General features: G+C 33.8%; 1 protein-coding gene and 1 non-coding gene across 7 annotated transcripts in view; one reads left to right on the top strand and one right to left on the bottom strand.

Annotated features, from left to right (window-relative positions):
- Positions 1 to 19,551, top strand: part of LOC128168336 (laminin subunit alpha-2-like) — a 63,343-nt gene that overhangs the window by 41,315 nt on the left and 2,477 nt on the right. For 5 of the 6 annotated variants that reach the window (XM_052834570.1, XM_052834571.1, XM_052834569.1 and 2 more), the window contains 5 exons: positions 194 to 539; positions 922 to 1,075; positions 1,244 to 1,368; positions 1,583 to 1,793; positions 2,503 to 3,529. In XM_052834570.1, coding sequence (XP_052690530.1) covers positions 194 to 539; positions 922 to 1,075; positions 1,244 to 1,368; positions 1,583 to 1,793; positions 2,503 to 2,660 — 994 coding nt within the window. In that variant the 3' untranslated portion in view covers positions 2,661 to 3,529. Of the gene's footprint in view, positions 1 to 193; positions 540 to 921; positions 1,076 to 1,243; positions 1,369 to 1,582; positions 1,794 to 2,502; positions 3,530 to 3,550; positions 3,627 to 5,429; positions 5,528 to 6,727; positions 6,852 to 7,105; positions 7,219 to 8,040; positions 8,101 to 12,614; positions 12,707 to 19,007; positions 19,108 to 19,253; positions 19,391 to 19,551 lie in introns of those variants that run through there. The other variant, XM_052834574.1, reaches the window with a different exon arrangement.
- Trnaf-aaa (transfer RNA phenylalanine (anticodon AAA)) lies at positions 8,941 to 9,013 on the bottom strand. The gene has a single exon. It is a non-coding gene; the product is annotated as a tRNA-Phe (tRNA).

The raw sequence follows: 19,551 nt of genomic DNA, 5'->3' as shown, positions 1-19,551 counted from the left end.
TTTCATAATATTTGTGCAGTGTAAAAGCTTTTATTTAGTAGCAACATTTTGAACCCTTCTCTGCATTTCAATTCTGAAATGTAACAACATATTGTCAAATTCAAAGTATTGAACCTGGTACTCATATATGTCTCTGTACATGCTCCTGTCAGTATTCAGCTTTTGACATGTTTATTATTTTCTCTGATTCCAGATTCCAGATATCCTTTGACTTCCGTACATTCTATGAGAATGGATCCATCTTTTTACTGAGCAATGCCAACTACTCGGAGTATATAGCTGCTCAGATTTTGAAAGGCTCTGTGGTAGTGTATTGGACAAATAATGGTGGAAAGATAAAGAAATATGTCTCCTCCAAAGTTGTCAATAGTGGTCAATGGCACACTGCTATCGTCTCCAAAGACCGGCGGAGAATCAGCCTGGAGGTGGATGGGAAGACGGAGATGGACAAACAGAGGATTCCCAAGAAGTTGTCTATAACCTCCCCCATGATTGTCGGAAGCCTTGTAGATGATATCAACATTAATAATGATGACTTGGTAAGTTCCCATTGAGGTAGTATAATCTCTTAACTCAGTTATCCAAGGTAGATTTTCATTATCAAGCGATTCAGCTGGTGTTTTTATTTACACTATTGAAATCTGTGTGTAATTATTGAAACCTCTGTGCTATTACACAGGGCTGTGAGAGCATGTTCTCTGGATTATAATTCAAGTAACAATGTTTTATTATCAATAATTGTTGTGCATAGAAATTTGTTTATCAATTTTGTTTGAAATTGCTTTTATGGAGTTAGGTTTGTTGTACTGTTTCATGTCCTATCTGTTTGATAGTACGGTAATTCTATGATAAGAAGTTCCATAAATTCAAGCTTGTTTCAAGTTAGACTTATTTTGAAAATATTTGTTCTCTGTGTTTTAGATTAGGCACAGCTTGCGTGGATGTATGAAGAACTTCATTGTTAACACTAAGAGTATAATGATAGCTGACGCTACACAAGTACAGGGAGTCACCACATGTTATATAAATATGGAGCCTGGGGTTTTCATGAACAAAAACTCCTATGGAGTTATAGGCAAGTTCAATCTTACATGTCAGAAATATATTAATTAGCCAATGAAAAATAAACTTTGAGGAGAATTTACTTTTACACAACATTTAAGAAATATTGTTCTGAACCAAGTTTTTCTAATATTTTCTTTTTTTACATTGCATGTTTTATGAAATTGTTATATTTGAACAGCCAACAGGTATTCAGTTGGTCGAGAAATGAAGATAGCGTTAGAATTCCGCACCCACAAGCCCAACGGTATCCTCCTATCTATTACCGACAACCAGGCTGTCACACTGGAGCTACACCAGGGCAAGGTATCTTTTGCCACAGTATTTACATATCTATAGTTGTTATTAAATAAATGTAATTATCTGTACAACTGTGCATCCATTGAAATATTACATGGCATATTTCTTTGGCTTTTACAATGGTTAACATGTAGTAGACTTGGAATTTAAATTTTACAATAAAAAATCTATTTTTATTTTGCGATGAATTTAGATACACATTTTATGCATTCCTTTGCAGGTGAAGTTCTCGGTGTTCAATGTAGCCCTTTTCACTGCAACGACTAAGGAGACGAACCTCTGTGACGACCGGTGGCACTCTGTGGAAGCCAAGCTGATCGGGAATGTTGTGGAGCTGGTGGTTGACGGCGGTGATTCCCAGTACGGCAGCAGTCAGAATACCGCCAGGAATGTCACCACCTCCTCCGCCCTCTATGTGGGAGGAGTGCCAGGTACTTTGACATTGATCCTGATTGATATCGATCCTGATTGATATTGATCCTGATTGATATCGATCCTGATTGACATCGATCCTGATTGACATCAGATCAATCCTTATTGACATCGATCCTGATTGACATCGATCCTGATTGATATCGGTTCATATTCAACATATTTTTAAACCCTGTGCATCATCGATTGATGAACAAATGTCATTATTCTTGCATTGGAATAAAAAATATTTGTTTATTTTACCGATACTATTTTTGAAACAGTCTCCTATTTTATTATGGGTTTTGTTGAAATGAACAATTCTCAAGTCAGAGAGTCATTTTTTCTCAAATGAATTAAGCATACTTTTAAAAAAAGCATTCCAAATATTAAAAAGATTTTTTTATAAAGTAAATCAAAGCCCAAAATCATCATATGAGAAGTCTAAAGTCAAAATTCTAAATGGATTTATACTTTTGAAATAATTTTATAACTTGTATGAGTAAATAAATATCAAACAAATCAGCTCATGTTAGAATTTATTATCTGATCTGTGGAGAACTAATCTCAGAATTGGGTCTCGGGGCCTAGTAAATGAAATTGAAATGTGAGAATTTTTATAATTTTTGTTCATTTGGCATTTTGTTCAATGAAAGGTTACTTCTTATACAACTTTAAATTCATGAATTTAGTTGAAACACATTCAAATTGTTAATTCTTGTATTACAGACTATGCAGTGAAGCAGATAGCTTCATTTAATCAGATGGAAGGAACAGCAGAGGGATTTGAGGGCTGTCTAAGAAACTTCAAGATAGACTCCACCCCGGTAGACTGGTTCTCTCTATTAGAACAGGAGAACATTCAGCGAACAGGATGTCCTTATTAAGAAGTTTAATTCTTTAATTAAATTTTACACATTCAAGTATTTTAATGGACAATTTTATACCTCAGTATATTTTACAATGTACATCCATTCTATCAAATTTTTAGTGCTGTTTCTGAATTTTCAAAATTTTTCCTTGTAATACATATATATACCAAGTATACAACAATTTTTTTTTTAATAGTTATGGGTTTATTATTACATGTATGCATTATACTACAAATATACTCATTGTCTCAACTTGTAGATCAAAAAAAGGTCTACTGGTGCTAGTTCTGTACAATACCTGTGATTTTGTCCATATTAATTGCTTTGATTTTCGTTGTGATCTCTAACCTGTGCAGTATCATGATCATCAGTGTCTGCTTCAAACATTAACATGATCTTGATGAATGTTTCACCTGAACCAGATAACCTGTGAGGAATATGGATCTGTTTTACATTACAGAGTATGATTGTTCCCCGTTGAAAGATCCGATTTTACTCATTTGGGGTATAATAGACAGTTGAAATGTAATTTTATTTGAATGGTTCACTGTACTTGTACAGTATGTTGATAGATCTAGTATTGAGCATTGTGTAATAGGTTTCATCTTCGGAGAATACAAATAGTGCATGATTGTATCCTTACAGCTTCTTCGCTTGTTACAATACGTACATATTAATTTTGTTAATTTTAAAAAAAACCTGTTGGATTCATATTCTTTGTTGATTTTTTTCTTATTGTGAATAGTCAATTGTAACTGTAATTTATTTTTAATTTATCTGATATAAGTGAAATTCTTTTGTTTGCAAGAGGATTGAATTGTAAATAGATTAAAAAAGCATGAGCATTTCTGTTTCATAGTAAATAAAAATGCTACATACCTGTATTCATATTTTCTTTTATTAAGAGTGTGAGAAAGAGAATGGTAGACAGAGAGACATACTTATCTTTGATTATACGTGTATTAAATGGAGTTATTGCTGGTATGTGTGTATCAAGATATGAATTCGAAGATTTGTGCAGTGTGTCCAACTGCCATTTACCAGAAGCAGCTACTATTTTTAGTTGCAAATAAAACTATAAATGTCTAAAATGTCAAAAACATATAGGAATAAATTCAATAGCTACCCAATATTACACTGGGCTGATGATTAAGAGTTTAAAGCCATGATTTGGTATACCAATTATAGCAATTGATTATTTTTCCTTATTCAATTATGAAGTGTAAAGTGAGGAAAATACATCAATTTGTTGTAAAATATGACAGTAATATGTTGATCATGGAAATACTCGTGAACCCATACACAACCCATTGCATATTATCCCATACACATACTAAACATTAAATGTGTTTTGTACTGTGGGTACTTATATTATCACAGAGAAGATATATATGTCTGAAAATAAGATGAATAAATCCAACGTTATAGAATTCAGAATTTTTTTTTTTGCATGCAGCCATATCACTATGGGGCGCCATTTTGATATATTTGAGGTATTTTCTAATATTTTTTGATATCAAGAATCGAATTTCTGATATCAAAAATTCATTTTCTGATATCAGAAATTCGAATTCTTGTTATCAATAAATACGATCCATTGTTTTTTTATCAAAAAATTGATTTTGTGATATCAAAAAATCTTCTTCTGATATCAGAAATTCGATTTTTTTATATCAGAAAATGAGTTTTGATATCAGAAATTCAAACAAATTTTTTGATATCAAGAATTGTATTTTATGATATCAGAAATTCAAATAAAATGGCGAATTAATTTCACATATTTAATGAATATTCCCTTGACACGAAATTGTTGTTTTTATTTGAATATTTTTTAAATGTAAAAATTAATTAATGTTTTTGATAATTCTGGTCTAATGTATTGAAAGCGCTAACTGTACGCCAGTATGATTCCTTTATATTATGCGACGCCATTTAAGGAATACCATTTAAATTTATTTTGTGAAATCAGAAAATCATTTTTTGAGATCAAGAATTCGAATTTGTGATATCAAAAAATTATTATCTAATATCACAAAATATATTTTTTGATATCAAGAATTATTTTCTGATATCATTAATTTGAATTATTGATATCAAATATTTTTTTGGATATCGGATAATACCTCAAAAATATTAAAACGGCGCCTCATATATCAAAGCCTGATTAAAAATTTTACTTTATGGTTCTTTACTGAAGGGAAGTTGTTTGACTTCGATTTGTTTGTTTGTTTTTTTAATGGGTAATTACTTCTATATAAGATGTGAGAAGCGCGATGCATTATGTCCTTTGAAAATCAGTACTAAGATTTTAAAGATTTCCTACGTTTGAATTCATATCAATTTCTATTAGGTTAATTTTGTTTTATTTTAAATTAATATCTTTGTTTTCAGTAATTGTTCTTCATAGGGGTTGTTATATGAAATGACAATATTCATATTATTTGCGAAAGTTTCGCGTTTATTCGCGAAAGTAACGCGTTATATCGCGAAAGTTTCGCGTTTATTCGCGAAAGTAACGCGTTTATTCGCGAAGGTAACGCGTTATATCGCGAAAGTTTTGCGTTTATTCGAGAAAAAAATATTTTATTTACCTACGAAAATGAGCTCAATGGGCTTTCGTAATATTTAACTAAAGTCAGTCCACAGCTTTTTAGTATTTTTTAAACAAGACCGAAAAAGTTTACTCCGGAAATAAATAATCTACATAATTGCATTTTAATTTTAGTGTCGTCTACAGACTTCTCGTTTTAAAATTAAAGAAAATTATTTATGAAATGGAATTAGGATTGGATTTTGAAGACACAGACTTAATAGAAGAAAAGAAAACCAGTGATAAAAAGTCTGGATTAAAATCTTATAATGCCAAAGTCTGTGGCCCATTGGTAAGCCGTTTGAAATGTTAAACGGAGGTATTTTAATTTCATAGCATGACCGCTTGTTTCCAACCAAACCTTACTTTCTTCTTTATATCTTGCAAATTGACTGTGCTTTCGTACAGCTTAAGAATGAAGACAAATGGACCATCGATATCAACTTGGTCGATTCATAGGTAGGAAGAATACCTGGAGGGGGGGGGGGGGGTACACCGTTCCAACAATATTTGCTACAGGTCTTTATATATACATGTAGCATTAATATTGTAACACGAAAATTATTACTGAATTTTGGCAGAAACTTCTTACACATTTCATTTAAGAAATAAACAACGTTATTTAGTGAACATGGCGTTATGAATAGCAATTGCTCTGTTGGCATATTCCATGATGCGCACTAGCGCATCATGGAAAATATGCCAGCAGAGCAGTTGCTATTCATAACGCCATGTTCACTAAATAATCGTTGTTTATTACTTATATTTGTATTTTACCACTCGCAAATACCCTGTATTAGCCTAGACCTTGACATTTAGCTATTGCATCAAGAATAAACATTCAGACTATAATGAATCTTTTAAATTCACATAGAATTGTAACAGAATCAATGATATGTTATAACAGTAATTCCTTTAAAATGTTATTATAAGACATGTTTTAATTAAATACATAAATTAAATGAAGTTGGAGAAAAACACATGATGTATCGTATAGTGGTTTAAATCTATAGCGTCATGGAAAAGTATATGATGTCACACCTTTATGACGTCGTAGTATACAGACAGAGCAATTGCAATTATAGAAAAATAATTGCAGTTCCTCCATTTGGACTTACAGTGGGAAAGACAATGGATATGCAAATATAAAAATATAATTACAATATGCTGGAAAACTTTTCCTACTAATGCATAGACACTGTCTTGTACTTTTACACTTTTATGCAAGAAGTTTGAACAGTAGTCGTATGTTTGAAATCAAGGATTTGTAGAATTACATATAACATTTCTGCATGTAGCCTAATTGGTAGAGTCGTATTATTTGGAGAAGTTTCATTTGAAAAAAAAACATTTAAAAAAAAAAAAACATCGGATAACTTTTTTATTATGAGTTTATACATTTATTATTTTATTTCATGATTTTAATTTTTTTGTTTTGAAAAACAGTGGATTGCTAACAGTTCACAATCAAGCCATCTTTATCATTTTTCAGTGGTTTGAACATTGTGAAATTCTGGATGCAGAAACAACAGCCAATATATGTAAATTCAGAGGAGACCACAAATACTACAATAAACAGTATGAAGAGGCTCTATTATGCTACAGACAAGCACTGGGTTGGTTTCATCAATTGAATTAAGCAAATCTTTAGTTTATTTATAAAAAATTTGAGAGTGTTAGCATAAAACAAAGAATAACATTATTTTCATCTGACTAGCTAAAGCCAACAAACAATTAAAAATTTGATTGACACTAATTCGTACTATTGTACATTCATGAATGGGGAATCTTTCTTTGAACAAGTCCATTTATTCACACTTTTATTCACTAATACATAAATAAAATGTGCTTATATCATGATGTTTCACAGAAAGCCTTCCAATGACCAACAGATGTATGCGTCATGATTTAAATGAATCGATAGCCAGGTGTTATGTGGCCTTAGATAAAACAGCGGAGGCTGTTGATCTTGCTCAAAACTTGGTAATCTCTTGCACAGTTTCTTGTGGATCTTTGATTAACTTTTTGCCTACTATCATGTAAATATTTTTATCGATCAGTAAGACTTCAAATTTTCATGTTTGACAGTTTGTAGCATTTTAAAAAATATCATTATTACTGAAGGTATATACCAGGTATACAAACAAAAAAAATCTTAATCTTGCAGTTAAATACCAGCACAAATGCAGACCAAACAACACAAGCTTGTATTCTTCTACAACAGATACAGCATAAACAGAGTGATGTAGGAGGTAACATACAAAATCTTATGGTCCATCCTTATCCATTGTAGACACGTGCAAAAGATTTCAGATCCATCAAATTGCCTAATGTTTTTATATAGGTGAAGAGACCACACTAAAACAGCTGATTATGTTACATCCATTCAATGCAGAGTTTTGGTTGATGCTGAAGAGGTGTTTCTGTCAAAAATTTTGTCTAAGAGAGTTAACAAAATTAGAAAAACAAAGCATAGAATACATAAAACTTCTGACATGCCTTGTTAGGGCCAGGTATGATGCGTTCTTTAATTCAGTGAGAAAGTGAAAAAGATTGAAAATTTAAGGAACAGTAATTTTACACAGTTTTAGTAACCGTATCTAGAAGTAAAGACAATTGTATTTTCAGATTACTTATAAGAAGTGTTAGAACATCTGTGGCTTCATTTGTCAAAGAAAGACACCAAGGACTTATTAAAGAGGTATATCAAATATCAAATATTTATAACAATTTCTGAAATACATCATACTACATGTATGTACCTGTATACGTATATTTTTTTGTGAGCAAACTTCTAATTTACAGATTGAGGCGGACATAGAAAAGCTGAATCCATCAGAATCGTGCTTAGCTTGTGCTAAAAAGGTAAGTTGTATTTCGTATACATACCAGTAAATCTATTACATGTACCATACTTTGTAATCAAAGAAGAAATATTTTAAAAACACTTCTACTCAACAGCATTTAGGAGAGGACATATTCAAACTTGACAATGCAGATGATGATAAAGAGAGAGAAGATCTAAATATGGAATCTGTCAACTTTGAAGATCGCTGGTTTAAATGGAATCAGTAGCTTTTTACGAAAATAAAAGAATTTACCAGTGAATGCTCATTTCTTTCTTTTTTACACAGGCTTTAAATCATTAGGAATGTGTCAAACATGTAAAATATACATTTAAAATGTGATGGGATTTTGGACAACAGCATTTACAACAGAATATAACATATAAGTTCCTTATTTAGGTGGATTAAATTTAGTTTGTTGTACATGTACTTATCACACATTCAGTCAGATTTATATGTTGTCTCTAGTTGGCATACATTTTTGCTCATAAGTGACAAAATTATAATTACATCCCCTATAAAAACAACTTGACTCTAAGGGAAAAATTTAATTCATTTTTAAAGTGAAGTGAATAACAGTTCACTTGTGTAATAGGAAAGGAGGAATATTGAAAACATATGGCTGGACCAGGAATCAAACCCAGGACCCCTGTAACTCTAGTAAGGAGCTCTACCGCTGAGCTATTCAGGCCGATATCCACGGTCCATATAGCCCCAACTACTACATTCCTTCCTCCTTAAATGATTGTCACTCTGGAAGATCACCCCAGGTTCTTCCCCTGGCAGGAGTTAACCTGTCAGTTCCAGGGGCAGGTCACGGCACCAAATGTAATAGGAAAGGAAGAATATTGAAAACATATGGCTGGACCAGGAATCAAACCAGGGACCCCTGTAACTTTAGTCAGGAGCTCTACCACTGAGCTATCCAGGCCGATATCCACGGTCCATATAGCCCCAACTACTAAACTTGTTTAGTGTACAGTGAACATGCATAGGTAGTCATGTATTAACACAGAATGACATTTCAGATGTTTCTTAATGAAAATTCATTAAGAATGGCTGCATTAAATAAAAGATTAAAAACAGTGAATTTTGGGTGTCCATCTGTGTTCCCGAGATGGGATAGAAATAAAAGGTACATTTTGCATACCACAAGCACTTATCCCATAATTAGTATATGTACATGTATAATGGTGTGCTGAATTCATGTCAAAAGTATGTGTGTGAAGAAAACCTATGTTCTCTTTGCAAGCACTGTGATATGACTTGAAATGAACCATGTACATGTAGTACTGTACAAAGCAATTATAACAAACAAATAAAGACTAGTGTTGAGATAATTATCTTTATTTCCCTAGTAAGAGAAATATGTTACTCATCTTTCCATGGATGTACACATGTACCTATGAAATAAGACGTCCACTACTACAATACATTAAAACATCGACAATGCAAATTGTATTTAATTAATTAGTTTATATTGCACAAAGCCACTAACATGTGCCCAAATATTTAGGCCATTTTAAGACAAGCCGCTGGGAAGCCGTCTCCCTTGTGTCTACTGACAAGGTCTAGAAGAGCCTGTTTCTTGTGTAGAGCGCGTGATGATTCAAGTTCGTATAGAGTGCACAGGTTAAACAACACCCCCTCGTGTAGATTCCTCACTGGATCCTCATGAACCAAGACTTCCAGGGTCTTCAAAGCATCCATCAGTTTTCCTAGATATAGGGAACAGGCAGCCATATTGTTGACAGCCTGTAACGGAAGAAACAGGAATCAACTGATTTACATTCCTCTCTGATTCGTAAAATAATAATCATTTTAAAATACATGTATATCTTACTGAGGTGTTGGTTGGATCAGCTTCTACAGCCTTTTTAAAATTCTGGTATGCATCAGAGAAATTGTTCAGACACATGGCTTCCAGTCCCCTGTAATAAGAGTTGAAGTTCCTTTGATTCAGCTTTTATGACAGGAGTATTGTTGCAATGATGTGTTCAAATTTACTGTGATTGTATCATAGATTTCACAGTAACTGAATGAACTGCCAACAAACAAAACTGTTTATATCATTTCCTTGCAGCATAAATCTACATGCACTGTACTTACCTGTTGATAAAATTTCTACATAGTATAAATTTCTCACTACTGTTGGAAATAACTTCAGCCTGTTTAAAGCACTCTTTTGCCTTGTCAACATTCCCCATCTATAAAAACATACGTGTGTGAATGTGTTTATTGTAAAATTATTGACAATTGACAATTAAAAACAAAATTTGTCCACTTTCAATGTTATTTAAATAACAACCATCAGTTTAGTTTTCATAGGCATTTGAGAATTGGTAAATGTGAAATGCATGTACATGTAATAATTTAGCCACATTTACCCCGTACCGGTACTTAAGAATTTATTTACCTGTAAATATATGCGACCCATTCCACTCAGTAACCCTGACTTCCTTGTGGGGTCTTTTTCCAGTAAAGTATTGTATGTTGTCATGGCTGCTTCATAATCCTGAAAAGAGGAAAAAAATACACATGCATTATGTTATACAGAAGTGAATGTACTGGTGTACTGTAAAACTAATACCACTGTTTATCAAGATAAAGCTTCTGTGTTACATCAAAGCTACACATGAGGTACTATAGGTGTATTACACATAAAATTTTACATTTTAAAAGAAAATTACATTCAAATTTAAAATAGGAATATTATCATGAGAATGGAGATAATCTTACTCGTAATGATAAGAAAGTATTTCCAATGACATAGAGCACTTGTCTTTCACGTTCCTGCCAAATTCCCAAAGATCCTGAAAAATAAGTTTACAAATGTACGGTAAAGATTCTTTTTCAACAACATAATAAATTCTATACAAAACCACATTTTAGCTCTGGTAGTTTTAAACAAGAAGTTTGTCAGCAGAAAAGCAGCACAACTATATGTACAACACTTAACTTATAAGGCTCATGTTAAGGGATATGATAAGTAATAAATTTATTTTAATCTAAGAAATTAAAATGCATAATGATGTAAATTTAAGATTACACATGATTTCCATAATTTTCGAAGAATACCTTTCCTGCCTTCCTCACTAAGTTGAACTGCACTTCCATCCTCCGCATACCCATCCTGAAGATTTCTCAGTATCTGAAACATTGTAAATTCTGGTACTTAATTGAATTCAATGGTTTATAAATTTATTGACATCACCATGTTGGCATACAGTCAAAATGAAATCAAATGACAGACAAAAAAAAATTATAACATAAAGGCTATAGCATGCAAGACAATTTTATAGATATCTTCATAGTGCCTGGAAATGTTTTCTTTGCATAAAGCATTTACATAAGTAGATAATGCATCCATTTCTGAACTCTTTTCTGAATTAAAACTGATTGTTCATACATGCATGTGCTACGTACTCAAAGTACAGAGAACAAGATGAATGCTAAGATCCCACCTTTTGAGTGACAGCCAGAATGTAGTAGAGCCTATCTAGGGCTTCCTGTGATCTACCCATATAATGTGGAATCTCAGCATGTAAAAGCCTCATACCAAACGGAACCATGGATCCTGTAAAAAGACAAAGTGTTTAGCCGACAGCTGATTATGTGTAATACCATGTATTCATTCAAAGTCTGACATGAGCTCCATTCCTACCTTTGCGACCTGGATAAATGTGAGGGGAGAACTCAAAGTACAAGTCTGGTGTGTCCAACGTCTGGAATGCTTGCATCTCTGTCTCGGCTACACTGTACAGTCTCAGTTTTACCAATAAGGTAAAACGACAAAACCATATCTGTATGTATCAATGAGTATATCCTTTTATAACAATGATTAATACAAAATAAATATATCCTACAATATGTTTAATAGTTCAATGTTATTTAAAGCTAGTACATGTACCAGTACATGCAACTGAATCTACCTTGTAATTAATGTTGATTAGAATTATACAATATATATTGATGTTTCAATAGCTATAACACGGGTGCTTTAACACTGCTTTTAAGTTAATTTAATCTCATGTCAATTCTATATTTCCAAAATCTACAAATTACCTGCAATGTGTGCACTGTGTGCTGAGTAACCTCCCCTAATTTCCCTGGACCCTGACCAGCCGAGGTCAACAAACGACGACACATGTCTATTGCCGACCGATAACACCCTCCTTTCTGTTGGAAGTAAACAATATGCACTTGTATTCCAATGTCTACACAGTTATTAAACCAAGTAAACAAAATTTCATCATATTCTGGTGCTATCTTATAATATACCTGTAAACAGTGTACCGGTATATGTATTATCACAGTATATATACTCACAATGAGAGCTTTGAGTCCATCTATATCCTGAGTGACACTGTCCACTGACAGAATCTGTCTCTTTATGGCTTCCTGCTCCCCCATGTATCTGAACACTAGATCACGCACAGGGTCACCCTGTCGTATAAAAATTAACTTAATTTTCATAAAATCAGCAATAATCCACTGACAAAAGAATTCATCTTATTTCAAATACTTATATAGGTTCTCTTAGTGTGTGTGGTTTATAGAAGGCAGTGTACCTGTGGTTCATCCACTACAATACCAGGTGTGCTCAGCTCCTCAGGGGTAGGGACGTAAGTACCAGGTACACTAGTAGCTATTGTAAGCAGGGTTTTCCGTGTGGCATCTGAGGGAATCCAAGCATCATGCTGTCTGTCAGACTCACTCATCAGTAAACTGACTGTGAATGGATCTGCAGTGTCTAAACTTTGTGGAGACTGGAATGTGTTTGTGGCACTACTCTCTATGTCCAGAGTCCCTTGTGATGTTGCCTCATTTTCATCTGATGAAGAAAAGCTATTCTATGAACACAGGCAATACATTTTGTAGTTAGGTACCAAAAAAGATACACTAATATCTGTTCAAACATTTTTGTATGATAAAAAATCTCTGTTTAATTTATCTAGGCAATAGTTTTTATTTTCTACAGTACATATTTTTACCTGTTAATGCTGAAGGGAGAAGTGGCTTGCTTGGTGTCATTAATGGTGAGACATTGACTGTCGACAAGGGTGGTCCACTGAATGGTTGATTGACAGGTGAGGGAATTATGGGAGGAGATGGTACTGGACCCTGGGAATGTTGACTGGATACTGACAATTGTGAATTGTACTCTGGGTGATTTGTTTCCGAGATGGTTCTTTTCCGTTCGTTATGATGGACATCTGTCATTCCACCAATAGCTAAGTCAATATCTGCTGGACCACTTTCTGCTGTAAAGGATTCAAAATCTTCTTTATCATCTATGAGCTGCATGGAAGCTTCCATGATATTTAAATCATTCTCGGGGACAACTTGGAACTCAACACTCTCAGCCTCCTCCATTGAAAGTCTTGCTTCTAAAGCATCATGGTGGACAATTACTTCATCATTTTGTTTTGTTTCAGGCTTTTTGATGTCACTTTGTTTTGAAATATTTGTTTCAGTTTTGCCTTCAGTCTGCACCTGATGTACCTCTTCTGCTTGTGATGCTCCAAGAGAGCTAAATACATCTTCCTTTTGATCATGCTCAGCACCTAGAATACTAAAAGGGTCATTCTCTTGATCCCCACTACTGAAGTAGCTACTGATGTTGACCGTCTCCTTCACAGGACTATGTTGAGGTTTTTCTTGTGTTTCTATGGTGATTTCATCTAGATTTATGGGCACATCTGTATCCTGTTTCTCTGTCTCTGGTCCTTTTTCTACATTTGAGACTGGTATCCTAGAATCCGCATTCTCTTCTGGCTCTGCATTACCCAGAGGGTTTTCATTTGAGTCCTCTAGTAATGACAATTCCTCTATCATTGGTTCAAGAGCTACGGAATCCAGTGTGTCTGATGTTGCAGAGTGAGTAATGTGATTGGTATACTGAGAGGAGACAAGGCTGTCATCAAGCTGACTATCATCAAAGAAGTCATCCTCTAAAACATCACCTATTCTGTCTTCAGCCATCTACAGATTGAGGAAAAATATCTCGATGAAAACATTTAGGCAGTTTATCTAGCTAAATTTTAGATAAGAAAACATGAATGCTTAAGGTACGCAATGGTACTTAACGTTTAATCTTATCTGCACAAATATTTTCTTAACTTCAAAATATTAATTCTGACTCTTAGAAAAACCATGCACTAGCCATTTCATTTCATTCTTTCATATTACTGTGATATTATGAATATTCAAGGTAGACTTTATGAGTACCCCTCCTACACAAAATTACATCCCTTATGAATTATAAAATTTGATTTAAGTCAATTCATGAAATTACATCCCCCTGAACCTGTACAAAAGTACCATCCCTTAAAACTTTACCCCCACAAATTCAAATGATTCCATATAATGCCTATAATTATGCAATGAAGACTATAGCCCGGGAGTTTTGAATGTTGGAGAACTCCTACCCTGGAATTCTGTACCTATGGAAAGTAGGATACTATAGTTCTCTATGAGAATGTTATATGTAAAATATAATTGTCGACATGTATGGCATCTAATTGTGCATTAGCCGTAAAAGGTCCAATTCATATAAAATTAGGGGTACAAGTTCTCTAAGGTATAGATTCTTTAAGATAACTCGTAACCAAGTACAAGTCCTCTTATAGAACCCATTACTCTCTACATGGATACTGGCGTGCGACCAGTTCTCCCCGAGAATCATTTCTCGGCAGTACATTGTGACGTCATTTTTCGTATATAATTTTATGTGTTGATAAAATGATGTCACAATGTACTGGCGAGAAATGGTACTCGGCAGGAAGTGGTCGCACGCCAGTATAGATTCTCCAGGGTATGATCAAAGTTCTCCTGATACCCCTTGACTTATTGCTTAAGTAACACTGTCATTTGAAATTGACGCAATACTCAACTGTCATGGTAGAGGAAACTAGGTATACTGTAGTTCAAAGTTGCGTCATTCATTACTTTAAGTTCGAATAAAACGTGTTCTGTAGACTTCTCCCATTTTCACAATACTGATACAGATAAAAATCTAGTAACATCCAAAAACAGTTGAAAAACGTAAGCAAACATCGGTTATTTCTAATATCATTGCTTTCATAAAGTAGGTTACCGTATGCATCAGATTAACGCTCAATGAGTTTCCCAGACACACTGAAAATGATATAATACCCACCTTGCAGTTTCACTTGACATTTACAGTCCAAATGGCTCTCTAACTTACGGCACATGTCGTAAAATTATTTTCTGACGAATTCACTTCACTTCGTTGTTATTTCCGGATGACAATGTAAGATGCCTTAATTTTACAGTTATCTTTAATATTTCATCTATTTATTCGATTGATTGGTAGTAAATTGAATCTTACTATTTTTTAGAGATCATTTTGCGACAACTGAAGACGGAACACCATGGAAGATGAGGCACCTGTCATCTATGGATTAGAATTCCAGGTATTTCATAAATATGTTGGATGCTTAAACATATTTAATAACATTTCCTGTTTAAATTTAAACGATTGCTTCATTTTAATTAACGCTTTTAACGGGTTTATTATGCATTATTGATTAGATCCAAATATACTCTACCCTCACAATCGATCAGTATACTGATCAGACCCAACCTAACAGAAAGTTAACCCCAACTAAACCCTGGATTTACTTTCTGCGTTTTCTCTGGGTTTACTCCGGGTTTACAAGAGTGGACATAGAGTAACTGTAAACCCTAAGTAAACCTAGAGTGGACACATAAAGTAAACGCGGCCAGAAGTATACCCCTGATTAAGCAGACGCTAACTGTGTATTCGGAATATACAATGGGCAGGAATTACAGGCAGTAGATTGTAAGATGAAATCTGGGTCTACTTCACACTTCAGTGCATACAGTTGGCCTCAAAAGCAATTTCCAAGTAAACCCAACGTAAACCACAAATAAACCCCAAGTGGACCCAAATTTTGAACAAGTAAACCCCAAAAGTAAACCTGGGTTTAGTTGGGGTTTACTCTGGTGTTAGGTTGGGTCTGATCGGTACTTTACCTAATCTGAGATTCCTCTGACTCTAACCCCCGCTTTTATTATTGTGACTTGCGGGGGAATTATAATAAAAGCGGGGGTTACAGTCAGAGGAATCTAGGATTACTCTCTACCCGGCTGTATAAATGACAGGCACATTTACAGTAAATTTGTTATATCTTTTTAGGCAAGGACAATTTCAGCTCAGACAGCAGAAACTGAACAAATCAGATTTCTTGTTGGAACACAGTCTCTCAGGTCTGAGAATCAGGTATTCTGTTTTAAGTATCCCTTGTATATACAGCTACATGCATAGTATATGATAGTCTGGATAGAATGTTTTATCATTTTAAAAAATGACATGTCCTACAGACCAAGGTATTTGATAGAATTTGTCCCTTATACTTACTTCGTAGCAAATAAAAAAATGGTTTCAAATACCTACATTGTAAATGCTCATTTCATTACCACATTTATTGTATTAACTAGAAAATCTTTACCTAGAACGTTTAATGTCACCTTTGAAAGTGGAAATAGTGTATTCTCAAAATGCCATGACACATTACAATGGATATTTGGTGGACCTAATGACACACACATACCGTATTCAAAGAGGTTTATAATGCATACTTATGTGTCTTTCCCCGGCAGATTGTTTTTAATTAACAGATGTAAAATTGACACAAAGTATATCCACTTTGTGGCTTCTACATTATATATATGGGACAAATTCTTACTATGACCTGAACATATCCTGGTCAGGGTAAGAATATTCTTTCTAAGTGCACATTGTGCATGTACTTCCCTGCTTTGACATCACATTGTAGATTTTTGTTTTAATACATTTTAAAGTATAAAATTAGATTGTTAAATCTGTTTTTTAATAAAAATCTTCTCATTATTTTAATAGGTTCATCATATTGATTTTGATGATGAAAGCAATGTTCTCAACAAAAATATATTTTTACATCGAGATGGTGAAATATGGAACCTTACAGCATCAACTGTTGACAAAAACTTACTCACAACTTGCTACAACAAAAGTAATTTTGAAACTTTATGATATAAACTTTTTCTCATAGCTTTCATTCAGTTTGTTACGGTATGTGTTTTCTTGGCTTGTAATGTTTGTTTTTTTTTCATTTCTGCTTCATGCATTATTTTGATGTCCAGAGATGTAGAGCTACAAATAAATGTCTGTAATTCAATAAAATTTGGTAGAAAACACTGCTGATGTCTACAAACTGTATTCTACTTGTTAATAGAGAGGTTGAGATTTCAAACGTGTACGGGTACGTGTACGTGAACTAGGGGAATCACCTAAATTCTTCGCGTATTACGTCATCAGTTTTTGTGACGACATGGTTTCTACACGTTCTCTAAACTTGTAGAGTGTCATCTACACGTAAGTACAAACGTGTAGCTTTATACAACAAATAAAATCTTATTGATGAGTAAATGTATTCTTGTAATACATTATATAGATTTTTAAACTTCATTTGCATGAAAATTGATAAGAAATTTACAATTTACTTGGAATTAACTACATTTGTATATAAATTCATGTCACAAAACTGCGTCGATTTACGTACACATTTATATCCTACCAGTTAAGAAATCTCAACTGATAAATTACAAAAACGTGTACATGTAGTTCTAACACACGTACGCGTACCCATACACGTTTTAAATCTCAACCTCTCTATTGTGTTCATATGTTGTACATGTACCTTGTTATTGCTTAAAATATTGTGCATTCAATTTTTCTTGATATCTCTTCAAATATTTTTAGCATCAGAATCAAAGGCAGAGATGAAAGCTTCCATATGGAGGATACCATGTGATTTTGACAGTTCAGATGATAGTTCCCACAGTTCTCTTGAACTTGTGTGTCATCTTGATAATGCAGATTACGGTGACATGAAAAGGTACCATAATGGAATAAGGTTTTCCTTTAGATAAATGAATTCATAGTTTTTCTGAAACGTTCCATTTATTAAACCCCCCTTCGAAGAAGGGAGGGCATATTGCTTTGCTGCTGTCTGTCAGTCGGTTGGTCGGTCTGTCTGTCGGTTGGTCCACCAACAGTTTATGTTCATTTTCTTCGCAGAGGATGAACATATTGAAATGAATTTTGGTATACAGGTTTATCATGACAACATCTAGGTCAAGTTTGATATTGATTACGATCGAGCAATTTTTGACAAAGTTATGGCCCTTGGGCGTAGAAAAATTCCAGTTATTTACAGTTTCCAGTCATATTGTTCGCAGAGGATGAACTTATTGGAATGAAATTTGGTAAAAGCCTACAGGTTTATCATGATAATATCTAGGTCAAGTTTGATATTGGGTACGATCGAGCAATTTACGACAGAGTTATGGCCCTTGGACGTAGAAAAATTCCAGTTATTTTCAGTTTCCGCTCATTTTCTTCACAGAGGATGAACATGTTGGAATGAAATTTGGTAAACAGGTTTATCATGATAATATTTAGGTCAAGTTCGTTATTGGGTACGATCGAGCAATTTTCAACAGAGTTATGGCCCTTGGACGTAGAAAAATTCCAGTTATTTGCAGTTTACGTTCATTTTACTTGCAGAGGGTGCACATATTGATATAAAATTTGGTAAACAGGTTTATCTAAATAATATTTAGGTCAAGATTGATTTTGAGTATGATAGAGCAATTTTCGACAGAGTCATACCCCTTGGACTTAGAAAAATTTCCAGTTATTTGCAGTTTACATTCATTTGCTTTGTGGATGTTTCCAAGGAAGGGGGCATAAGTGTTTCACAAACATCTCTTGTTTCATCTGTGGAGCAACCATTCTGTACACATGAATACTTGCATAGAAATCATTATTGTTAGAATGCTACATTTTACCATGAAATGAAGTATCAATAGTATGAATTGATTTTTTATATTCAGTGTATTGTGGCATCCAACAGGAGACACCACTACACTAGTAGGACTAACAGACAGTCATATCATCACTTGGGACTTTGATGCCTCATCATCTGTAGCCAAGGTTTGCTTTGTGTGTTAAGTGCACCTCAAAATTTAAAAAACTGTTTTCATCAAATGACTTTGAGAAAGAAACTGTCTTTATTTAATGTCTTTGTAAAAGACATGAGAACAGGCAATAGACACACTGATGGATTTTTTTATTTCAAGGTGAAAGATTCTACAGGACTTGAGAGTAAAGGTCAACCAAAGTTCACATGTGTGAGATGGAATCCCCATCATAACTGCACACAGGTGGCCACTGCCAATGACTCTTGTATCAGAGGATGGGACTTAAGATCAATGCAGTGAGTATTCATGTTTAAAGCCAGAATAACTTTGTTGAGTTTGAATTTTAATAGGGGATTTGATACTTATACATGTAATTTTTTGAAACTTATATTGAATTTAATTCATGTGTTTTTACAAAGGAAAGGTATACCTTTTATTTATTTTTCATAATCATTTC

The sequence above is a fragment of the Crassostrea angulata genome, chromosome 10 (genome assembly GCF_025612915.1).
Source record: "Crassostrea angulata isolate pt1a10 chromosome 10, ASM2561291v2, whole genome shotgun sequence".
NCBI lineage: Eukaryota > Metazoa > Mollusca > Bivalvia > Ostreida > Ostreidae > Magallana > Magallana angulata.
The sequence above is the reverse complement of the archived record's forward strand: the minus strand, read 5'-3'. Positions and strand labels throughout refer to the sequence as shown.